Below are 21,601 nucleotides of genomic sequence, written 5' to 3' on the forward strand. Positions count from 1 at the left end.
GTAGAGAAGGAGAGAAAAAACTCCAATTACTAAAATCCATGATGAAAAAGTAAATATCACCATGAACACTAGAGAAATACAGAAGATAATTAGAAATTATTTTGGAAATTTGTACTCCAATAAAACAAAAAATATTGAAGACATCAACAAATGTCTAGAAACATATGATTTAGCCAAACTTGAGTCAGGATGATATATATAATTTAAACAGATCATTTTCAAGCAATGAAATAGAAGACACCATCAAAACCCAACCAACCAAAAAAAGCCCAGGACTAAATAAACACAAGACCTCCAAAGAGAACTAACACCAACACTTGTGAAATTAATCCATGAATTATAAAGAGAGAGAACACTTACAAACTCATTCTATGAGGCCAAAGTCACCCTGATTCTAAAACCACGCAAAGACACAAAGAAAGGAAACTTCAGACCAATCTCTCTAATGAACACAGATGCAAAAATTCTGAATAAAATTCTGGCAAATCAAATACAAAAACATATTAAAAAGATAGTGCACCACAATCAAGTGGGGCTCATCCCAGGGATGCAAGGTTGGTTCAACATAGAGAAATCAATAAAGTAAATTCATCACATCAATAGACTTAATGATAAGAATCATAATGACCTCAATGGATTCAGAAAAAGCATTTGACAAAATACAGCACCTTTACATGTTCAAAACACTAGAAAAACTTGGGATAACAGAAACATCTCTCAACATCATAAAGGCTATCTATGCTAAGCCCCAGGCCAACATCATTCTAGATGGAAAAAAATTGAAGGCATTCCCTCTAAATTCTGGAACAAGACAGGGACGCCATCTTTCACCACTTCTATTCAACATAGTTCTTGAAACACTGGCCAGAGCAATTAGATAGATGAAAGAAATTAAAAGAACAACTATAGAAAAAGAAGAACTCAAACTATCACTATTTGCTGATAACATGAATCTATACCTAGAAAATCCAAAAAATTCCACCAGAAAACTACTAAAACTAATAAATGAATTCATCAAAGTAGCAGGTTACAAAATCAACACCCATAAATCAAAGGCAATCTGTACATCAGTGGCAAATCCTCTGAAAGGGAAACTAGGAAAAACTACCTCATTCACAATAAACTAAAACAAAACAAAACAAACTTGGGAATCAACTTAATGAAAGAGGTGAAAGCCCTCTACAATTAAAACTCCAGAACACTAAAGAAATTAAAGAAGACTTTAGAAGATGGAAAGATCGATCTTGCACTTGGATAGGCAGAATATTATCAAAATGACCATAATTCCAAAATCACTTTTCAGATTTAATGCAATTCCGATCAAAATCTCAATAGCATTCCTCATGAAAATAGAAAAGGCAATGATGTAATTAATCCCAGGAAAATAAAGAGACCCAAAATAGCTAAAACAGTCCTTAGCAGAAGAGTAAAGCAGGGGACATCATTATACCAGACCTTAACCCATACTACAGAGCCATAGTAACAGAAACAGCATGGTATTGGTACCGAAACAGAGACTAACCACATAAATACAGTTATCTCATAGTAGACAAAGGTACCAAAACATGCATTGGAGAAAAGATGCCTCTTCAACAAATGGTGCTGGGAAAACTGGAAATCCATATGCAGCAAAATAAAATTAAGTCCCCATCTCTCACCAAGCACAAAACTCAACATCAAGTGGATCAAGGACCTAGGAATTAAACCAGAGCCCTGCACCTAAGAGAAGAAAAGTAAGTCCAAATCTTCATCATGTTGGATTAGGCCCCTTATTAAGACTCCTATAGCATAAGAATTAAAACCAAGATTCAGTAAGTGGATGGATTCAAACTGAACAGCTTCTCAGCAAAAGAAACAATCAGTGAGGTGAAGAGACAGCCTACATCCTGGGAGCAAATTCTTACCACACACACGTCAGATACAGCACTCATCTCTCGGGTATATGAAGAACTCAACACCAAAAAAACAAAACAAAACAAAACAAAACAAACAAAAAACAGTATAATATACAATTGAGCAACAAATATTTTTTAAAAGTTCAACATATCAATTAGAGAAATGCAAATCAAAACCACCCTAAGATACCATCTCACTCCAGTAAGATTGGCAGCCATTATGAAGTCAAACAACAACAAGTGCTGGCGGGGATGTGGGGAAAAGGGTACTCTTCTACACTGCTGGTGGGACTGCAAATTGGTGCAGCCAATATGGAAAGCAGCGTGGAGATTCCTTGGAAATCTGGGAATGGAACCACCATTTGACCCAGCTGTCCCTCTCCTCGGACTATACCCAAAAGATCTAAAAACAGCATACTACAGGGACACAGCCACATCCATGTTTATAGCAGCACAATTCACAATAGCTAAACTGTGTCGCCAATCTGCCCTTCATCAGATGAATTGATTAAAAAACTGTGGTGTATATACACAATGGAATACTAGCATTGAAAGAGAATAAAATCATGGCATTTTCTAATAAATGGAGTTGGAGAATATTATGCTAAGTGAAGTTAGCCAATCCCCCCAAATCAAAGGCTAAATGATTTCTGGTATGTGGAGGCTGGTTCATAATGGGGAGGGGGGAGCATGGGAGAAATGGAGGGACTTTAGGTAGGGCAAAGGGGAGGGAGGAAAAATGGAAGGAGCATGGGGGTAAAGAAGCTGGTGGAATGAGACAGACAACATTACCCCAAGTACATGTATGAAGAAACGCATGGTGTGACTATTTTGTGTATAACCACAGAAATGAAAACTTGTGCTCTCTAGGTGCAGTATTCGTTGGAGTGCATTCTGCCCATGTATAACAAATTAGAAGAAATAAATTGCAGAAAACACACCTTTGTATTGCTTATGAAAGAAAACATCACAAACGTTACCATCACATAAAAGTAATAGCAATTCCTTTTCTAACTTGAGTGTTTTAAGTATCCTAACAATGAAATGTTAACACTGTAAACAGAGTCACCCTCCTTCAAGAGTATGCAAAAAGAAACTATCTCAGTTTCTAGGAACCGCTGGAATCTCCTTATTTTCATGTAGGTTTCTAAAGTGTGATGATGGAGAAGCCCAAGTTATAGAAAACACAAAGGTCCACTGATGGCCACCCTCAGACTAAACACAGCTTAGTCCCTCAGGAACAGGAGAGGGAAGGTCTCCAGGGAGCTTGTCCTTGCTCACAATATTTGCCCAAAAGTCAGAAAATGCAGCTGTAAGCCCAGGGAAAAGAAAATCACAGGACCCTGGTCTGCAAACTCAGAACGGCAGAGACAGATCCCCAACACAGGGAGATGGGGAGACACCTGACTGGGACATGCCACCCAATACTTAGTGGAGGACTTAGAGATCTCAAAACCTGACAAAGCTCCTAGGAGGCAGGAACACCCAGAAGTTGAGCTGAGAATGGAGTCAAGGTTAGACAGCAGGGGGGACCATGATCTCGACTAGACCAGGTCACTTCCCCGGTTGCTGTAACCTTGGGTCAACCCACTTAGTGTTGTCCTCACCCACAGTGCAGGTCCCTGGTCACCTCATCACAGGGCACGGGGGCCACAGTACTCACCTCAACACTCTGGGGTTTGGATTCATTCTTCTCTGATTTTGTTCCTTTCTCTTTTCCAAGATTCCCCCCTGAATATTGCTAGGACTTCACCTAGAAATAGGTGAGGATTCTACTTTGGTCATCTTAAGTCAGTGGATCTCAATGTTTAAAGGAAGATCTAGGAAGGGAGAAGTTTTCCACGAACATTTTTAGTAAAGAGCCTAGAGTGCAGAATATTCAAAGTACTTCACATTTCTTTGGGGAAAAAAAGGCATCCCAGCAGAGCCCAGCACAGATGAGAAATTTCAAAAGTGATTTCACAAGGGAGAAAATATGCAGGTGGCAAATAAATATATGAACATGAGTGTTGAGCAGGACCCTTCAAGGAAGTTAGTAGTCCAGGCAGCACAGACTACTGTAGATCCCCCAGGAAGGGTGAAAAACAATGGCAGCACCCACGCACAACTGTAAGACTGATGGCCACAGGGACGTTGAGTGATTGGAAAGGCCAAGCCTGCAGTGGCAAAGGTAAATGGTAAAGCATCTTGGAAGATGGTGTGGTGCTCTGTACTCAGGTGTGTGCCATGAAAGAGCAACTCTACCCTAGACAGAGGAGAGGTGGGAAAGGGTTCTATGAGGGTGCTCCAACCAGCCCCCACCACTGCCACCTTCACCACTGGGAAAGGTCCTCCAGTGCCCCCACACTCTGCACTGCAGGACCCTTCTGTCCAGACACAGGGACCCAGTTTTCACACCAGCCCAAGCATGGCCCCAGCCCCAGCTCAGACAAGACCATGAGGCCGTGGTCACTTAGTGCCAAGGGCCTGCTGATAAGAGGTGAAGGATAAGGCTGGGAAGAGAAAAATAGAGACATGGAACAGAAGGGTGGGGCTCAGAGGCAGGGCACAAGTCTGGCACGTGTGAGGCGCTGGGTTCCATTCTCAGCACCACATGCAAATAAAGGCCCATCAATAACTAATAAAAATATATTTAAAAGAAAGAAGTGGAAGAGGAGAAGGAGAGGGGGCTGATGAAGAAATAGAAACTGCAAAGGATGGCGAGGGGAGTTAGTGGGATGCAGGTGAGGAAGAAAGGGAGGACGAAGATAAAGTGGATCCCACCTGGCCGAAAAAAAGATGTTGTTGTGACAGCCAATATGGGCTTGGGAAGGGACACCCTTGGGAAGCGAGGTGGGAAGAACACTAGGGTGCCATCCCTTCATCTGCTTGTGGCTCAGGGTCTGCCCCAGGGTGTCACCTTCGTCCTTCACCCCGGGCTGCCCCTCTGCCTTTCCTCCCTCCTCTTCTCCCTCCTCCTTCCTACCTTCTGGTTGCTTCCATTAGCAGCCTCCAGGGCTACACGTTGTGGGGAAGAAAAAGACATTAGGAAGCAAACTTTAGTTGTGAATGTGATGATTTTGTTGATTGTGGTGCTGGTTTCACGAGTGTGTACATATGACAAAAGATAAAAATATAGACCTTACGTATGTACAGGCTAATGGGTATCAGTTAAACCTCCGTAAGTTTGTAAAATAAGTGACATGCATTGAAATCTGAGGTTAATAAGGAAAAATACACTTACGATAGCCCTTAAATGGCTAAGAATTTATTAGCACATTATCCATCTCAATACTTTGGAAAAAGTAAATTTCATTAAAGTAAAGAGGGAAGAAAATCCTAAGGAAAAGAGCAAACTTGGAAGATATTAAAAATAAACATTCCATAGAAAGAATTTCTTATGTCAACATTGGCACTTTTAAAGAGCAACTGCACCATGCACAAAACTCAACTCAAAGTGGATCAAGGACGTAGGAATTAAACTACAGACACTGCATCTAATACAAGAAAAAGCAGGCCCTAATCTTCATCATGAATGATTAGGCCCCAACTTCCTTAAGAAGACCCTATAGCACCAGAATTAAAACCAAGAATCAATAAATGCGATAGAATCCAACTAAAAATTTTCTTCTCAGCAAAAGAAATAATCTGTGAGGTGAACAGAGAGCCTACATTCTGGGAGAAAATTTTTACCCTTCATCAGAAGAGCACTAATCTTGAAGGTATATAAAGAACTCAAAAAGCTAAGCACCAAAAAACCCAAATAACCCAATCAAAAAATGGGCCAAGGACCAGAACAGACACTTCTCAGAAAAGGATATAGAACCAATCAACAAATATGAAAAAAGTTTCATCATCTCTAGCAATTAGAGAAATGCGAATCAAAACTACATAAGAGACCATCTCACTCCAGTCAGAATGGCAGCTGTTATGAAGACAAACCACAATAAGTGTTGGCGAGGATGTGGGGGAAAAGGTCATGTTAAATGTTCAAGTGTTCACATCTTTCAAAAAATTCCCAAGTATTTTGCTTTTGATATCATGGTCATTAGAACTCTCTCTTTAATTTTATGTTTGCTATTTGTTTTCTTATGCACACAAACAACTGAGTGATCTAGAATTTTGTTACTGTTCTGAGCTCATCTGTTGCTTCTAACAGTACTTACTGAACTCCTACATTAAAAATATCCACTTTAAAAACACTTCTATCTCATATCACATCTTGAAAGACTACAAAAGTGAGACAGCGAGAAACACAAGTGAGTTGCAATACCCCTTTGACAAAGGCAAAGACACTGGTGAGAATCTCAGCAAAACTATTCCCTGCAAGTCAGAAACCAAGAGAACAAGACCACAATCTGCTGCAAACACACATTACCAGGCCCAGGAGATGAGACACACACCAGCCAACGAATTTCCTATTCTCAATTTAGAAAAAGACAGAATCAGCAAAGAATCCACCCATCTCCAAAACTAAAACAAGTATGATCAGGAAATCTATATGAGAATCAGGTATCCCCTTGTTTAAATCAGGTTGTTCACTGCAAATTTTAAAAATTGTCACACTTAGCTTCAGAATATTCCTTACAGCATAAGTTAGAAGATATCACCTAGACAAAAGAGGGGCTATTTCCTCAGGGTAGAATATCATATTCACATTTCAAATGAGCTGCAATTAAAGAAAGAAGCATGAAATACTAATACTTCAGTTGGAGTTGTGTGCCCAAGGTCTTGCTCTTTACAAAAAAAAAAAAAAAAATAAGCTAGTAACCTTCAACCATATTTTGGAAAATATTTGCACAACTTTCACAACTACCCAGCTTTAGCAGCTATCAGATTAGCATGAGCATTTGGTCACTTGGTTAATTTAATTTGCAGAAAACAGGGATTAAACCCAAGATGGGGGCTAGAGGGAGGCTTCATGCTGTGTTGCTCTGTAACCTAAGATTCAAGCAGTGGAAATACCGTTTCTGAGAGTTCTTAGAGGACCCCTGACCACTTCTCCCATGCAGGAATGCCGGCCACAAAGCCCACACAGGTCCTCCAGCCACCACACCCAAGCAGGACCAGATTTAGCACACACTCAGGACTCCTAGCTGCCCACCCATGCAGGAATCCTGGTGGCCACTGCCCTGCAGGCTCCCCAGCCACCACTCCTGTGTGGACCCCCATTACCAACATGGGGCTCCCCCAGTGTCCCTCCATCTTGGGACACTGCAATCATGGTGGCCTGCACCTGGGGACACTGGACAGGGTCTAGAGACAGCTGCCAGCCACAACACTGCATGCCAAAGAGCTGGATCTCTTAACATGTCACTGAATGCCACCACCCAGCTCGACACAACCAACACCCCATCTCTGAAAGCAGCCACCTCCAACTTGGAACATCTTTGTCATCATCTTGAGTTAGGGCAACTCTCAGCTTGGGACAGAGGCTGGGGCCCAGAAGCAATATCAAGGTACCTAGAGTCCCCAAATCCACCCCCTCCCCAGCAGTTGCTATCCCCCCACAGTGCTTGCGGCCACATGGCCAGTCCATAGCTTCCAAAGCCTTGTCCTGATCTGCTCAATGGCTCTCCACAACAGGTACAGCCCTCACGGCACATCCCACAAGACTTCTGGAAAGAGGGGTTTCTGACTGTCTGAAGTACCCCTCCCTTTCTACTTCCCAGAGTTCAGAGCCTAAATCAGAGACCAGGAATTGTAAGGTCTGCAGGTGGGCCCCAGACGAGATCCTTGGGGTGCAGTCTCCCATGGGGACTGGCAAGGGCTACACCCCAATCCCAAGAACTTTACCCCCAAGACCAACCCTCCCACCGTAACAACCTTTACCATCCTGAGGGTGGAGACACCAGCAAACAACAGACAACCCCAACAAGAAGGTGAGAAAAGAAGCAGGAAAACCAATCCTTATATCTTTGAGATCCTTTTTCTCTTTTCTCTCTCCCTCTTCTTCCGCCCTCATATTCCCAACATTTGTAAAACCAAAAACTTCTCATGGATTAGGCTACTGATGTCTGGGAGGTCTGAATAGTATACTACAGTTGTGTTGTATATCACTTATCTCCTATTTTTACATTTTGTATTTTTTAATTTTGATGTTTTTTTGTTTTCGCTACTGTCTTCCCACTTACATATTTCCCCAAAATCACTTTCTCTCTTTTCTCCTGATACTATCCAACATTTCATTCCTCTTTCACTCTTCCTAAGACCTAATAACTCTATATCCTTAACTCTTACTCCCTCAACATCTCATCCTACACCCTATTCGTGGTTCTCCCTTTGTCCACACTAGAAACTGCAGACCCTTTTGCAAACCTACTGTTTATATTGTAGATAATGATTGAGCTCGCCTTTTCTGTATCTTGTGGAAAAGCCATAAACACCTTAATAGGAGCAATTTGTTTTAAGTCTTCATATTGTTTGTATTGGATTCTGTGTGTGTTGCTCTCCCCCTTAAAGGTAGAGGTATTGGAATCCTGCAGGGACACTATAAGCCTCCAGGGTAAAAACTGTAACACCTTGAAAACACAGAGCTAGAAGGGAAGATGCATGAACAACATGAAAAACCAAGGGAAGAATGTGCCCCAAACAAAGATGCTCCATTATTAGAATCCATGGTCAAAACAGCAGAAGAAATGACAGAGAAGGAATGGAGGATGTACATAATTTTCTGTGGATTAAAGGATTATATAAGAGAGCAAATACAGGCAGCAAAGGATTTTTTTGACAAAGAGCTACATAAGCAAATACAGGAATCAAAAGATTCCTTCAATCAGGAGATAGAAGTTCTGGAAAAAATAAATAGAAATCATTGATATGAAGGAAACAATAAACCAAATTAAAAACTCAATAGGAAGCATCTCCGACTGAATAGATCACTTGGAAGACAGAACCTCAGACAATGAAGACAAACTATATAATCTTCAAAAAAGAGGTTGACCACACAGTGAAGATGATAAGAAACCATGAGCAGAACATTCAAGAATTATGGAATAACATGAAAAGACCAAATTTAACAATCATTGGGATAGAGGAAGGAATAGAGGTCCAAACTAAAAAAAGGACAATTTGTTCAATGAAATAATACAGGAAAAATTGCCAAACATGAAGACTGAATTGAAAAATCAAATACAAAAAAAGCTTACAGGATGTTAAGGGTACAAAATCACAAAAGATCCACACTAAGGCACCTCATAATGAAACTGCCAAGTGTACAGAATAAGGAGAGAATTTTCAAAGCCACAAGATAAAGGAATCAGATTACATAGAGGGGAAAATGATTAGGATCTCTGCTGATTTCTCAACAAACACCCTGAAAGCTACAAGATCCAGCAACAACATAAACCAAGCTCTATAAGAAAATGGATGCCAACCAAGAATCATATCCAGCAAAATTAAACTTTAGATTTTGATTTAGATGTTATTTTTATGACAAAATAAAAACCTTCCAGGATACACAAAAGTTAAAAGAATTTGCACCTAGAAACCTGCACGACAGCACATCCTTGGCATCCATGACGAGGAAATGAAAAACAATGAAAGTCAGAAAAGGGAGGTATCACTCTAAAGGAAAAAACCTATCAAAGAAAACAAGTTAAACACTAAAAATAAACAAAAACAACTGGGAATGCAAATCATGTCTCAATAATAATCCTGAATGTTAATTTCTAAAACTCAGCAATCAAATGACATAGACTGGCAGAATGAATGGGAAAAAAAAAGACCCAACAATCTGCTACCTTCCAGAGACTCATGTCACAGGAAAAGACATCCACAGACTGAAGGTGACAGGTTGGGAAAAATCTTACCACTCACATGGACTGCAGAAGCAAGCAGGGATTTCCATCTTTGTGTGAAATAATGTGGACTTCAAGTGAAAGCTAATCAGAAGGGATAAAGGAGGACCCTTCATACTGCTTAAGGGAACCACACACCAACAAGACAGAACAATTACAAATATTTATGCCCCAAACAATGGAGCATCTATGTTCAAACAGACTCTTCTCAAGTTCAAGGGCCAAACAGACCACAAGACAATAATTCTGGGTGACTTTAACACCCCTCTTTCACCCCTGGATAAATCTTCCAAACAAAAGCCAAACAGAAACTACAAAACTCAATAATACAATCAATAACTTAGATTTAACTGACATACATAGACTATTTCATCCTTTAACAGGTGAAGACACCTCAGCAGCAAATGGATTCGTCTCTAAAATAGACCATATATTACGCCACAAAGCAACTCTTATCAAATACAAAAGAGTACAGATACTACCCTGCATTCTATCAGATCATAATGGAATGAAATTACAAATCAATGATAAAAATAGAAGCTACTCCAACACCTGGAAACTAAATAGTATGCTAGTGAATGAACAATGGGTTGCAGAAGACATCAAAGAGGAGATTAAAAAATTCTTAGAGGTGAATGAGAACACAGATCCAACATATCAAATCTCTGGGACACTGTGAAGGCATTACTAAGAGGAAAGTTCATTCCTTAAGAAAAAAAAAAGTCAACAAACAAATGACCTAAAATTACATCTCAAAGCCCTAGGGGGAAAATGAATCAACACCAAAAGCAGTAAAGGACACAAAATAATTAAAATCAGAGCTGAAATCAATGGAACTAAAACAAAAGAACCAATTTAAAATTGACAAAATGACTGGTAATGGAACCACCATTTGACCCAACCATCCTACTCCTCAGACTATACCCAAAGGACATAAAAAAAAAACAAACCAGCACACTACAGGGACACAGCCACATCAATGTTTTACCAGCATTATTCACAATAGCTAAACTGTGGAGCCAACCTAGATGCCCTTGAATAGATGAATGGATAAAAAAAAATGTGGCATTTGTACACAATGGAATATTACTCCACAATAAAAGAGAATAAAATCATGGCATTTGCAGGTAAATGGATGGCATTGGAGAAGATAATGCTAAGTGAAGTCAGTCAATCCCCCAAAAAACAAATGCTGAATGTCTTCTCTGATATAAGGAAGCTGACTCATAGTGGGGTAGGGAGGGGGCATGGGAGGAATAGAGGAACTCTAGAGTGGAGTAGAGGGGTGGGAGGGGAAGGGAGGGGGCAGGGAATTATCAAGGATGGTGGAATGTAATAGGCATCGTAATCCAAAGTACATGTATGAAGACATGAATTGGTGTCAACCTACTTTATATACAGATATGAAAAATTGTGTAATACATTCTGCTGCCACTTATTTTTTAAATCAATTTTTTTTTCAAAAAGGTTCATCTAGGATAACACCCCATCAAAATGTCACCATGATTTCCTTTTCACTGAAGAAGGGACCAATGCAAACAGTTTGAAAATTCTCCTGGAAGGTTGAATCGATATGAAATTATCCAGGAATTCTGAACTCTAAGAGCAAAAGCAGGAGCTATCATTACCAGGCACTAATGCATGTTATAAAATTATCATATTGCAGAAATTTGAGGACCAAGAAAATCACAATGCAGAAATTTCATAGATGACTCCGCATGTATGTAAATGTCATTATTATTATGAAGTGCAATGAAAAGGCCTAGATAAATGCAGCCATCTCCAGCAGAGGACTTGATGTGAATGAACAAGACAACCCAACGTGAAGGGAGGTGTGGGAACTGGAGGCGCAGAGCACTGGTAGGGCTTGGGGGCAGGACGTGCGTGGTACTGGATTATACTCCAGCACCCTGAAGAAGCAAATAGAGGAGGATGATGTTTCAAAATTATACCAGAATAGGAGGCTCCTGGATTCTCTCCACACATGGATACACCCAATAAGCACCTACTTCTGTTTTGAGTCCCTTTTAAATAAAGTTATAATGAACTGAGAGACCTATGCATTGGACCACTCAGAAAATCTCTACTGTCCGAAGGGCAGGCAAAGTTGGGGGACACTTGGGCATTAGTCCTGCCTTGAGCGATGTGCTACATAATTGGGACAGAATACCCCCATCCAGTGTCACCCAGAGTAGAGGAAGACTGATTGGGGCCACAAATGGAGCACATGGGACACGAAATGACTTGTCGCTGGAAACGCAATTTGTGTTCTGCTCATTGAAGAGTGAGCTGGATATACACAAGTATCAGGAGGAGAGAAAAGGGGTGGTTTTCTATGGCTGTGGAGGGTCATGAGCTTTATCCATGGGACCAGGGCAGAAGGGGAGTGAGATCAAGGGTCCCAGTTTATCCCTAGAAGGGATTTGCAGCATGATCTGCAATCTGTGGCTGCTAACAGTCGAGCTCCTCTCTAGCCAGTCCCTAAGGGTAGACAGGACAAATGCACTCCACCCAGCAGCCCTGCCTGAGCCCTCTCCCCCCTACCTCAGTAATAACTCCAGGCCTGACCAGTTCTTTCTGGAAGGGGCATGTCCAGGCACTCAGAGTCCCAACATTTTTTCCCATTCATGGACTCCATCCTAACCCACCAAGCTTTGGGAGCAACGGCAACTGCGCATGTGCAAATCTCCCTAGATCAGCAAGGAGGGGCTTCACATTGGTGTGTGAGTACTTCCCTGGAACTACAATCCCCCCCCCCCCCGAGTGAAGCAAAAGGGGTCAAAACCCCTGCTCCCTGATTCTTTCTAGAATAGGCTCACACCACCTTCCTGCAGTGAGCACAGGCAGCCTGGGTCCTAACCAACTGCATCAGGAATTCAGTCCCCAGCCAAGTAGGAGAGCTACAGCAGCCTGGGTCCAGCTGTGGGGAAGGCTCCTATCAAACAGGTGAAGGAACCAGTCCTCCAACGACGTGGGTATGGAGAAAGAGACCTGCTCACAAGGGGCTAGAATGTAAGCTCAGTGCAGCCATTTTAAAAAATAGCATGGAATTCTTTAAAAGCTAACAGAGTAACAACCACTCTGGACGCATTTCCAAAGGAACTTGAACCAGTGTGTTCATAAATGGCTGCATGCCCATTGCTGTTCCAGGATCCACAGGAGCCAGGACGAGGGACATCTGAAGTGGCTTCTGGATAAGGAGACTCCTCCCAGCCACAGGGCCATCACCTACTCCCCTGAGAAACTACTTCCCCTAAATGCACCTGCTCATAGGTCAACAGGTGGCTGAGATTTACCAGATGCTCAGGAGACCTCAGCTGAGCCAGGTGTGGGATCCTCGTGTCAGGCAGAGCCAAAACAGGACCAGGAAAATGTCACAGAGGGCGTGAGACCCCTGGGACATGCAGTCCACAGGGGGGACACTCAGCCCAAAGACATTCTGACAAGGTGTCTGGCCTGGGAGAGAAAGGGAGAATACACATACACAAACATACACACAAACTCACACAAATATTTTTCCTGGAAATGGGGACAGGGGACTTGAATTTGAGGAATTCATGGATACATGTGTACAGCTTTCGTCTGGGAGATGGGGTTCTGGATCTGACACTTTGCTTCCCTTACATTTAGAACATTCAGGGGGACCCAGGCAGGAGGGCCTCATCTGTAATCCCAGCCACTCGGGAGGCTGGGGCCCAAGTTCAAGGCCAGACTCAGTCTCTCAGCTCTGTCTCCAGATAAATGATAAAAAGTAGGAAGGATGTAGTTCAGTGGGAAAGGACCTCTGCATTCAATCCACTATGTCCCCCATGCGCCCCCCAAAATAAAGTAAAGCTCAGGGGGAAGAAAAACCTGAGACCCCTGCAGATCCCAGCCCCCTCGGGTTGGAAAAGGGCCCACGGACTGGTGATACTCACGGTCATGACACTCAAATCCACCACAGAAGAAATTCAGGGAGGAGACTTGAGCTGCCAATTTGCACAGGAGATACCCGTGTGTTCAATAATAATAAGAATAAAAAGAATCCAACAACTTTAGAAACCTGAGAAATGTAAACTAAAACCCTATCAGAGAGAAGATGAAATACATCAATGTAGATAGGAAACAAAAGAATTCTAATAAACTCAAGGAGTTTAACTGCTTCTTAACCGGGAACTGTTTTGCTATTAAAGACACATGAGAGTCCCCCACCGCAGGGACTTGCTGCAAACAGTTCATAGGACCAGGATGATATATTAATAGTCATGGTACATTCAGCTTAAAAATAGTATAAAATACCATGGGTCAGTTTTACAGGGTGCCATATGCAGGTGGTATTATGTGTAACTCTGATGCACTAATAAACAATCCAGCATGCTTTACTCTTAATGGAAGCACCCAGTCCTAAAATTCATCCACAAAGTTAAATATATGTAAACTTAACCAAGAAACTTTTGAATTATAAGAGAAAAAAAAAAGAAGTTATTATGTAATATGTGGATTGGGAAGCTGTACTGTTACAATTGTCATCAAGGAATCAAGTCGTGCGTGAACAGAGTCCACCCACGAGCCCACGTGGATGTAAAAATCACACACTTAATTGCAACGGAAAAGTCATTATCAATCCAACCCTAACCAGGCCACCCTCAGCAACTTGGCTAGACCCGCGCTCAGAAATAAAAACTAAAAACTACCAGGGACATGGCTGAGTGGTAAAGCACCTTCCGTCAACTACAAAACAAAACACAAAACAATAAATTCCACAAAACTAGCTCAGGAATCAGCGAGGTCCCTGTTCTCCTCAGCTCCCCTCCTGCAGGAAAATGGGGTTTGGAGATTGGATTTTTTTTGGGGGGGGGGGTAACCTGGCATTGAACTCAGGGGCCCTGGACCCCGGAGCCCCACCCCCAGCCCTATTTTGCATTTCATTTCCAGGCAGGGTCTCCCTGAGTCTCCAAGTGGCTCGCCAACTTGCTGAGGCCGCCAGCGCCCCCGCCCCAGCCTGGGGGACGCCAGCTGAGCGCCATCGCGCGGCTTGGAGATTGGATCTTTCCCGCGCTGCCACCTGTCAATCACCACAGCCCGGAAGACGCCGGGCACCGCGCTGCCGGCCACGGACGACCCGAGCCGGGGCTGAGGCTGCCCCCGGGGAAGGGGAGGCCGAGGGTCTCGGCCACTGTCACGCTCCCCGCCCGGCTGGCCCGGGGGACTGCGGGGCGCTGTGCCCGAGGGGCGCAGGCCTGGGCCGCAGAGAGCGCGGACAGCCAGTCCCGCCGGACGGCCGCCCCTCCCTCCGAGCCTCCCGGTCCAGGCGCCAGGGGCCACCGCACACTCACCGTCTCCTGGTGCCCGGCAGCCAAGCCTGCCCTGGGGAGCTTCGGCCCCTGCATGGCAGGGCCACCGGGGTCCCGGGCAGGAGCGAAGCCTGGAGTCCAACTGCAGGAAGCTGAGTGGAACCGCGGAGCGCGCAGAAATAAGTCCCCACTTCCGCGCGGAAGCCCGCCCCCTGCTCGCCGGCTGCGCTCAGGATTGGTCAGCGCTCAGCACGGGGGCTTCTGATTGGACAGGGCGTCCGTCAGTCTCGCTCTCCCCAGCCTGAGCCCAGCGAGCCTTCTTTCTAAGTGACAGGGGGGTGATATCCGCTCCAGGCAAGAAGGAGGCCAGAATGGCAGGGTTGGGCTGCAGGTTTCTTCTTTTCCTTTTGAGGTCTGGGCATTGGGTCAGGGTTAGGGTGACCAGAATTCTGAATTCTGTTGGGTTTTGATGTTAGGAAATTGAAGTCATTTCTTGACAGTTTCACCACCTGGGCCTCCTCCTATAATAAGACCACCCAGAGCGTGGTAGGGAGGCTGACTTGTCCTCCGTTCATCTGTGCAAAATTCTCCAAGCAGAACTGGCCTTTCCCCCTTGGGAACTGCCCAGTGCATCAAGGCCAGCGCGGGGGGAGGCTCACTGGGGCCTGGCAGGCGCCTTGGAGGAGGCTCCCATCCCGTTGGCAGCCTGAGAGCTGATGTTCCTCCAGCTGAGTTGAATCTGTGTCTGCAGCCCACATTGAGCCTGAGCACAATAAGGAGATCAGCACTGAAGAGAAGCAGGAGAGCACAGACCTGGGTAAACCCCAGCTGCACCCGGGCTCCCCCGCTCTCTAGCCACTGGGAGTTGACATTCAGAAGACCTCTGAGCCCCTTCCCCAGCCCTAGTTTGAGTTTTATTTAGAGACAGGGTCTCACTGACTTGCTTAGCATCCTCCCTCCCTCCCTCCCTTCCTTCCTTCCTTCCTTCCTTCCTTCCTTCCTTCCTTCCGAAATACCTGCAGTGGCCACAGGATGACAGCCTTGCACAGATCAAGGCCACCCTGGGTGCTCTCCCTGGTTCCCGCCAGTCCTCCTATATCCCAGGCAATGGGATTCTGCCTCCTCCTAAAACCAGAGACCCCCTGCCCAGGTGTGCATCCTTAGTATCAGCTGAATACTCTGCACTTGACAAGAAAAAAGAAAAAAAAAAAAAAAAGATAGACCCTACTTGCTTGTCTTGATGCAAACAAAGCTGATGTGTTTCCAAAGAGAGCTCTGGTCTTGTCCCCCCCAATTCAGTGGTGCAGAAAGTCACATAATACAGAGAAGACTTCTCCTTAAGAGGGACTCAAGGGTCTCTCTCTTTAAGGAAAAACAATTTGCCTTTGATTGGGAGTCCAGGAAAGACAACTCCAGGTTTTCCTAATTTGGAAAATAACTCCATAGACTCCAAAGCACCCTGTTCTTCTCTGCCTTAGTTAACTGTGGAGGCCTCAAGGTTACCTGCCCCCTGGGACCTCTGCACCTGCAGATGAATGTGTGTGGGGGGGAAGTCCTTTCTACTCCATGCAGAACCCAGAACCTCCACCATCCCACAGGCTCCAACACATTTGACAGCATCCAATGGGGGAGTGGTTTAGAAAATTCTGGAATGTACCTAAAGACATTTCCTCATCCAGCTATGATGCTATCAATTTGGTCCTATGTTCCTTTTCAGTATGTTTTATCTTTTTCTCTTTTATTGGTTCTTGTTAGTTATACATGCCCATAGAATCCATTTTGGTAAAATTATCCAAACATAAAATATACATTATTCTCCTTAGGACCTCATTCTTGTGGGTAGACAACATGGGCAAATTCACTTAGGTATTTTCATATATTTAAAGAGGAACATTATGGTCCATTCATGCTACAGTATTTCCTGTTCTTATCTCCCCACCCTTCCTGTTTTTCCCCTTTGTCTAATCTACTGAACTTCTCTTTGTGCCCACCCTTCCTTGTGATGTAGATAACACATGTCAGGGAAAACATGTGACTTTTGGTTTGGGGGGATTGCCTTATTTTACTTTAGCATGATAATCTCCAGATCCATTCATTAACTGGCCAATGTTATGAAGTCATCCTTTTTTAAAGCTGAGTAATATTCCACCATGTACACATACCACAATTTCTTTATCTATTCATCTGTTGATGGGCATTTAGGCTGGCTCCCTAGCTTAGCTATTGTCAGTTGTGCTATCATGAACATGGATGTGGCTGTGTCCCTGTAGTATGCTGATTTTAAATCCTCTGACTTATGCTGAGGAGTGGGATAACTGAGTCAAATGATGCTTCCAGTCCTAGTTTCTTGAGGAATCTCCCTCCTGCTTTCCAGAGGGGTTGCAGCAATGTGCAGTGCCTCCAACATGGTGTGAGCATTCCCTGTCCACCACATCCTCACCAATTTATTGTTACTGTATTCTTGATAATTGCTATTGTGACTGGAGTCAAAGAGAAGCTCAGTGCAGTTTTAATTTGCATTTCCCTAATTGCTAGAATACATTGCCTTTTCAGTATTTATTTTTTTAAAATATTTTTTCTATTGGAATCGGACCCAATACCTTTATTCTATCCATTTATTTTTATGTGGTGCTGAGGATGGATCCCAGTGCCTGCACGTGCTAGGCAAGCACTCTACAGCTGAGCCCCAGCCCCAGCCCTCATTTTCAGTATTTTTTACTTTTGCTTCTCAGTAACAGCAGCCCAGGTATTTGGGGGACCAGTTTTGCTGCATTTATGAAATGGGAACATTTCTCTTGAAGGAAGACTGAGAAGGTCAAGCCACATGCCCAGGATTCCAGGGATGAGCAGTACACAGTTGTCTTGCCCAGGATGAGGAGAAGATTATGTGGCTGAGAAGACGGAAAGAGCTGGAGACAGCCTGGGGCCAGAACCCCTTCTTCCCCCATGAGGGAAATGATTAATTATTATTGCTGTTAGTTTTCTTCACCAAAATGTGAAATTTTCCTAAACTACCAGTTCCACTAAATTTAGGTCCCTGGATGGAGCTCAGATTTGTCTCGAGAGGCAAGGAAAAGTGAATAAACAACCCAGTGGTTCCAATAACCAAAAAGCTAGGCCTTGGGCTCCTTGGGGACAAAACACAATCCAACAGCACCCAACACCCAATTAATGGGGGACAGAGAATTGGATCAGTGGGTGTGGGGGTCTGTGGGTGGCCAGCTGCAGGAGCTTGCCTCTGGGTGCCTCCCTTACATCTGGGAGGTTTTTCCACACCAATGAGATAAACAGAGTGGTGAGAACACTGGCAAAACCCTCTGCAATATTCTAGCCAGGAAAATTCATAAGCACTTTAAAAGCATCTTAATGTTTACCCTCGGTCAAATGTGCCTCAATCCGAATGAAACCATTTGAAAAGAGTTGTCAACATGAAAAGTTTCTGAAATCTGCTGGTTTGTGGATCACTGCAAATCCATATGAGTCCATGGCTAAATACATAAGTAAAAATAGAAATCTAATAATGAGCATTTTCTTAAAACTTCTCTCTTGAAAACACTGTCCTTTTTGCTTTGATAACTAAATGACCATTTAATCATTCCTCTAGCAACACTTGAGGTCCATAAAGAACTGAGGAACACGTCTGGTTGGGGCAGACATGTTGAGATACCAAAAAGAAAGTTACTCTGAACCTCAAAGGAAAAGATTCATAAATCACCAGAATGCAGGAATGCCCACAAAATATTTGAAATTAAAAACAAGGGACTGGGGTTGGGGCTCAGTGACAGAGCACCTGCCTAGCACCTGTGAGGCACTGGGTTTGATCCTCAGCATCACATTAAATAGAAATATATAAAATAAAGGTATCCTGTCCAACTAAAAACTATTTTTAAAAATAAAGATCAGATTTATTAAAAAGCAACTCACTGCAATGCAGCATTTCTCCTAGACCAGCTTCCTGGACCCCCAGATACTAGCATGATGCGAGCAAGCTTAGAAAAATGGGTGAGAAATTGCAGAAGTCTGATCTGGCCCCATCTCTAGTCCAGCCCCACTTAAATGTCCCTCTCCAAATAGCAACACCTCAGACCACGTATTTGCTGTCTCTCTCTTTAGGGCTTTCTCACATTTTTCCTTTCTTTCTTCTTCTGGTGCTGGGGATTGAACCTAGGACCTTGTGCATGCAGGGCAAGCACGCTACCGACCTCACTGAATCCCTGGCCCCTCACGTTCTTTCCTGAATGTGTATCTGCTTTTCTAAATAGGTGTATCCATGCGCCTGACAAATGAAGTTCTTTTCTGCCATGAAAACCAAGAAACCTACTTTTTCTGAGCTGATGTCCCTCTCTCTCCCTGAAATCCCTTCCCATCACATAACCTCTCACAGCCAGAGTCAGACTTGAGCCTTGGAATTGTGTGGGGTTTTTATTGATTGGGGTCTGATATCACATACATCACTGGAGGGAGGTAACCAGCAGCTATGCATTTGTTTAATAAGCAAAGGACAAGGTTTGGTAGCACATGTCTGAAAGGCCAGGCATTTAGGAGGCTGCTGCAGGAGAATCTCAAGTCTGAGGCCACAGTTGGCCTGTTAGCAAGACCCTGCCTCAAAATAAAATATTCAACGTTCTGATATTGGGTGAGTCTTCATGAACAATGAAGGGTCAGAATTCCTGTTTCAACAGTCTCCCCTTAGGATGCTGTGTGTAGGTGTGTGACTGTTACCTTCCAACAGGACCTAGAGCAGTTGCTGGTGTCTACCTGTATTAATAAATAGATCAAATGAAGTGAGTAAATAACTAAAGCAATAAAAGATCTGACACTGTTGCTGGTTGTGATCCCAGGGATATGGAGGTTATGTTGTGTTTCTTGGCTCTTCTGTTCTTGCAAGAGTGGATTTTAGATAATACATAAAATGTAATCAAAGTAGAGCAAAGCTCATTGGCCCAGAAATCACTATCAAGAAGGGGGGAGGAAAACAGTGAGTCTTCTCTGAAATCTCTAGGACTCACACCCGCTTTGCTCCTCAAGTTTATGAGAGATGCTGTGGGTGACTCCAGAACTCTGCCCATGGACCAGTTCCTACTCTTAACTGGCAGTAGGATGACATCAGATTTGTAGGTTCCTACTCCACATGGTCTTGTCCAGAGACACCAAAGCAAAACCCTAGTGTGTGAGTGTGTCTGTGTGTGTGTGTGTGTGTGTGTGTTTGTGAATTTTACTAGAATAAAAATTTTATTATGGCAGCTATTATGAAGACAAACAACAAGTGTTGGCAAGGATGTGGGGAAAATGGTACAGTCATACACTGGAATGGAACCACCATTTTACCCAGATATCCTGTGGAGCCAACCTAAAGGCCCTTCAGTGGATGAATACATAAAAAATATGCAATGTATATACAAAATAAAATTTTATTCAGCAATAACAGAATAAAATCATGTGTGTGGGGGAGATTATGGTCTTGTTCTCTTGGTTTCTGACTTGTAGGGAATAGAGTTTTTCTGAGCTTCTCACCAGTATCTTTGCCTTTGTCAAGGGGTATTGCAACTTACTTCTGTTTCTTGCTGTCTAACTTTTGTGGTTTTCCAATATGAGGTATGAGGTAGAAGTGGATATTAAGTGGATATTTTTAATGTAGGAGTTCACTAATTACTATTAGAAGCAACAGATGAGCTCAGTACAGTAATAAAATTTAATATCATCAGTTATTTATGTGCATAAGAAAATAAGTAGCAAACATAAAATTAAAGACAGTTCTAATGACCATAATATCAAAAGCAAAATACTTGGGAATTTTTCAAGAAATGTGAACACTTGAACATTTAACATGGCTTGTTTTTATAAAATATACCATTATCCTTAAGCCACCCTCTTTTTTGTGGTGACCTTAACTCATAGAAAAAAGATAGGAATTAAAAGTTTCCCTGTGATCCTGAGGACAGGACTTAGGTATGGTCTACCAGTGAGCTCTATCATCATCCCATTTTCATTTTTCTTTGAGATATGGTCTTTCCAAGTTAGTGAGGCTAGACTCAAAGTTGTGACCCTCAAGGCTCGGCTTCCAGAGCAGCTGGGGTTACATGCATATGCCATCACAACCCTGGTAGGGATTAGTCTTTTTTGTTTTCTTTAGTTGTAGTGGACAGAGTATCTTTATTTTATATATTTATTTTTATGTGGTGCTGAGGATGGAACCCAGTGCCTCACATGTGCTAGGCAGGTGCTCTACCCCTGAGCCCCAGCCCCAGGGATTCATTTCTTGACTTTCATATTACAAATTGGCTCAGGATAATATCTAGGTTTGCAAACATGTATAATGTCCCCATTTTGTGAGTAGAAGGCAGAGGCCACAATGAGAGAAAATGTCTATCCTTATCCTTGGAAGAGGAACATCAACTGTGGATTCACCTGCAACTTAGTATTTGAGGATTTCCCAGATATTAAAAATATAAGCAAAAGAGACATGAGGTCAAGGCTCTGAGGGAGGGAGACTAGGTATTTCAAATTGTGAGGCATCAGACTGAGAAATACAATGCTAAGCTACCTGGGTATGGAGAATAGGGTCCCTCACATTTAACTGTAGGATCACAGAAGATATATAAGAAAATAAACCATTTACTGGGTACATTTTCAAAAGATGATCATGGGTAGGACT

The 21,601-nt window shown here is 43.1% G+C and overlaps 1 protein-coding gene across 1 annotated transcript in view; it reads right to left on the minus strand.

Moving 5' to 3' along the window:
* The window catches only part of LOC308638593 (uncharacterized protein), a 57,044-nt gene extending 41,665 nt beyond the window's left edge, over nt 1-15,379 (minus strand). Inside the window, exon 1 of the mRNA XM_081276221.1 lies at nt 14,989-15,379. Coding sequence (XP_081132347.1) covers nt 14,989-15,042 — 54 coding nt within the window. The 5' untranslated portion in view covers nt 15,043-15,379. The remainder of the gene's footprint in view (nt 1-14,988) is intronic.
* Nucleotides 15,380-21,601: the final 6,222 nt, after the last annotated feature.

Source organism: Spermophilus citellus (assembly GCF_964194105.1).
Source record: "Spermophilus citellus genome assembly, chromosome: 19".
Lineage (NCBI taxonomy): Eukaryota > Metazoa > Chordata > Mammalia > Rodentia > Sciuridae > Spermophilus > Spermophilus citellus.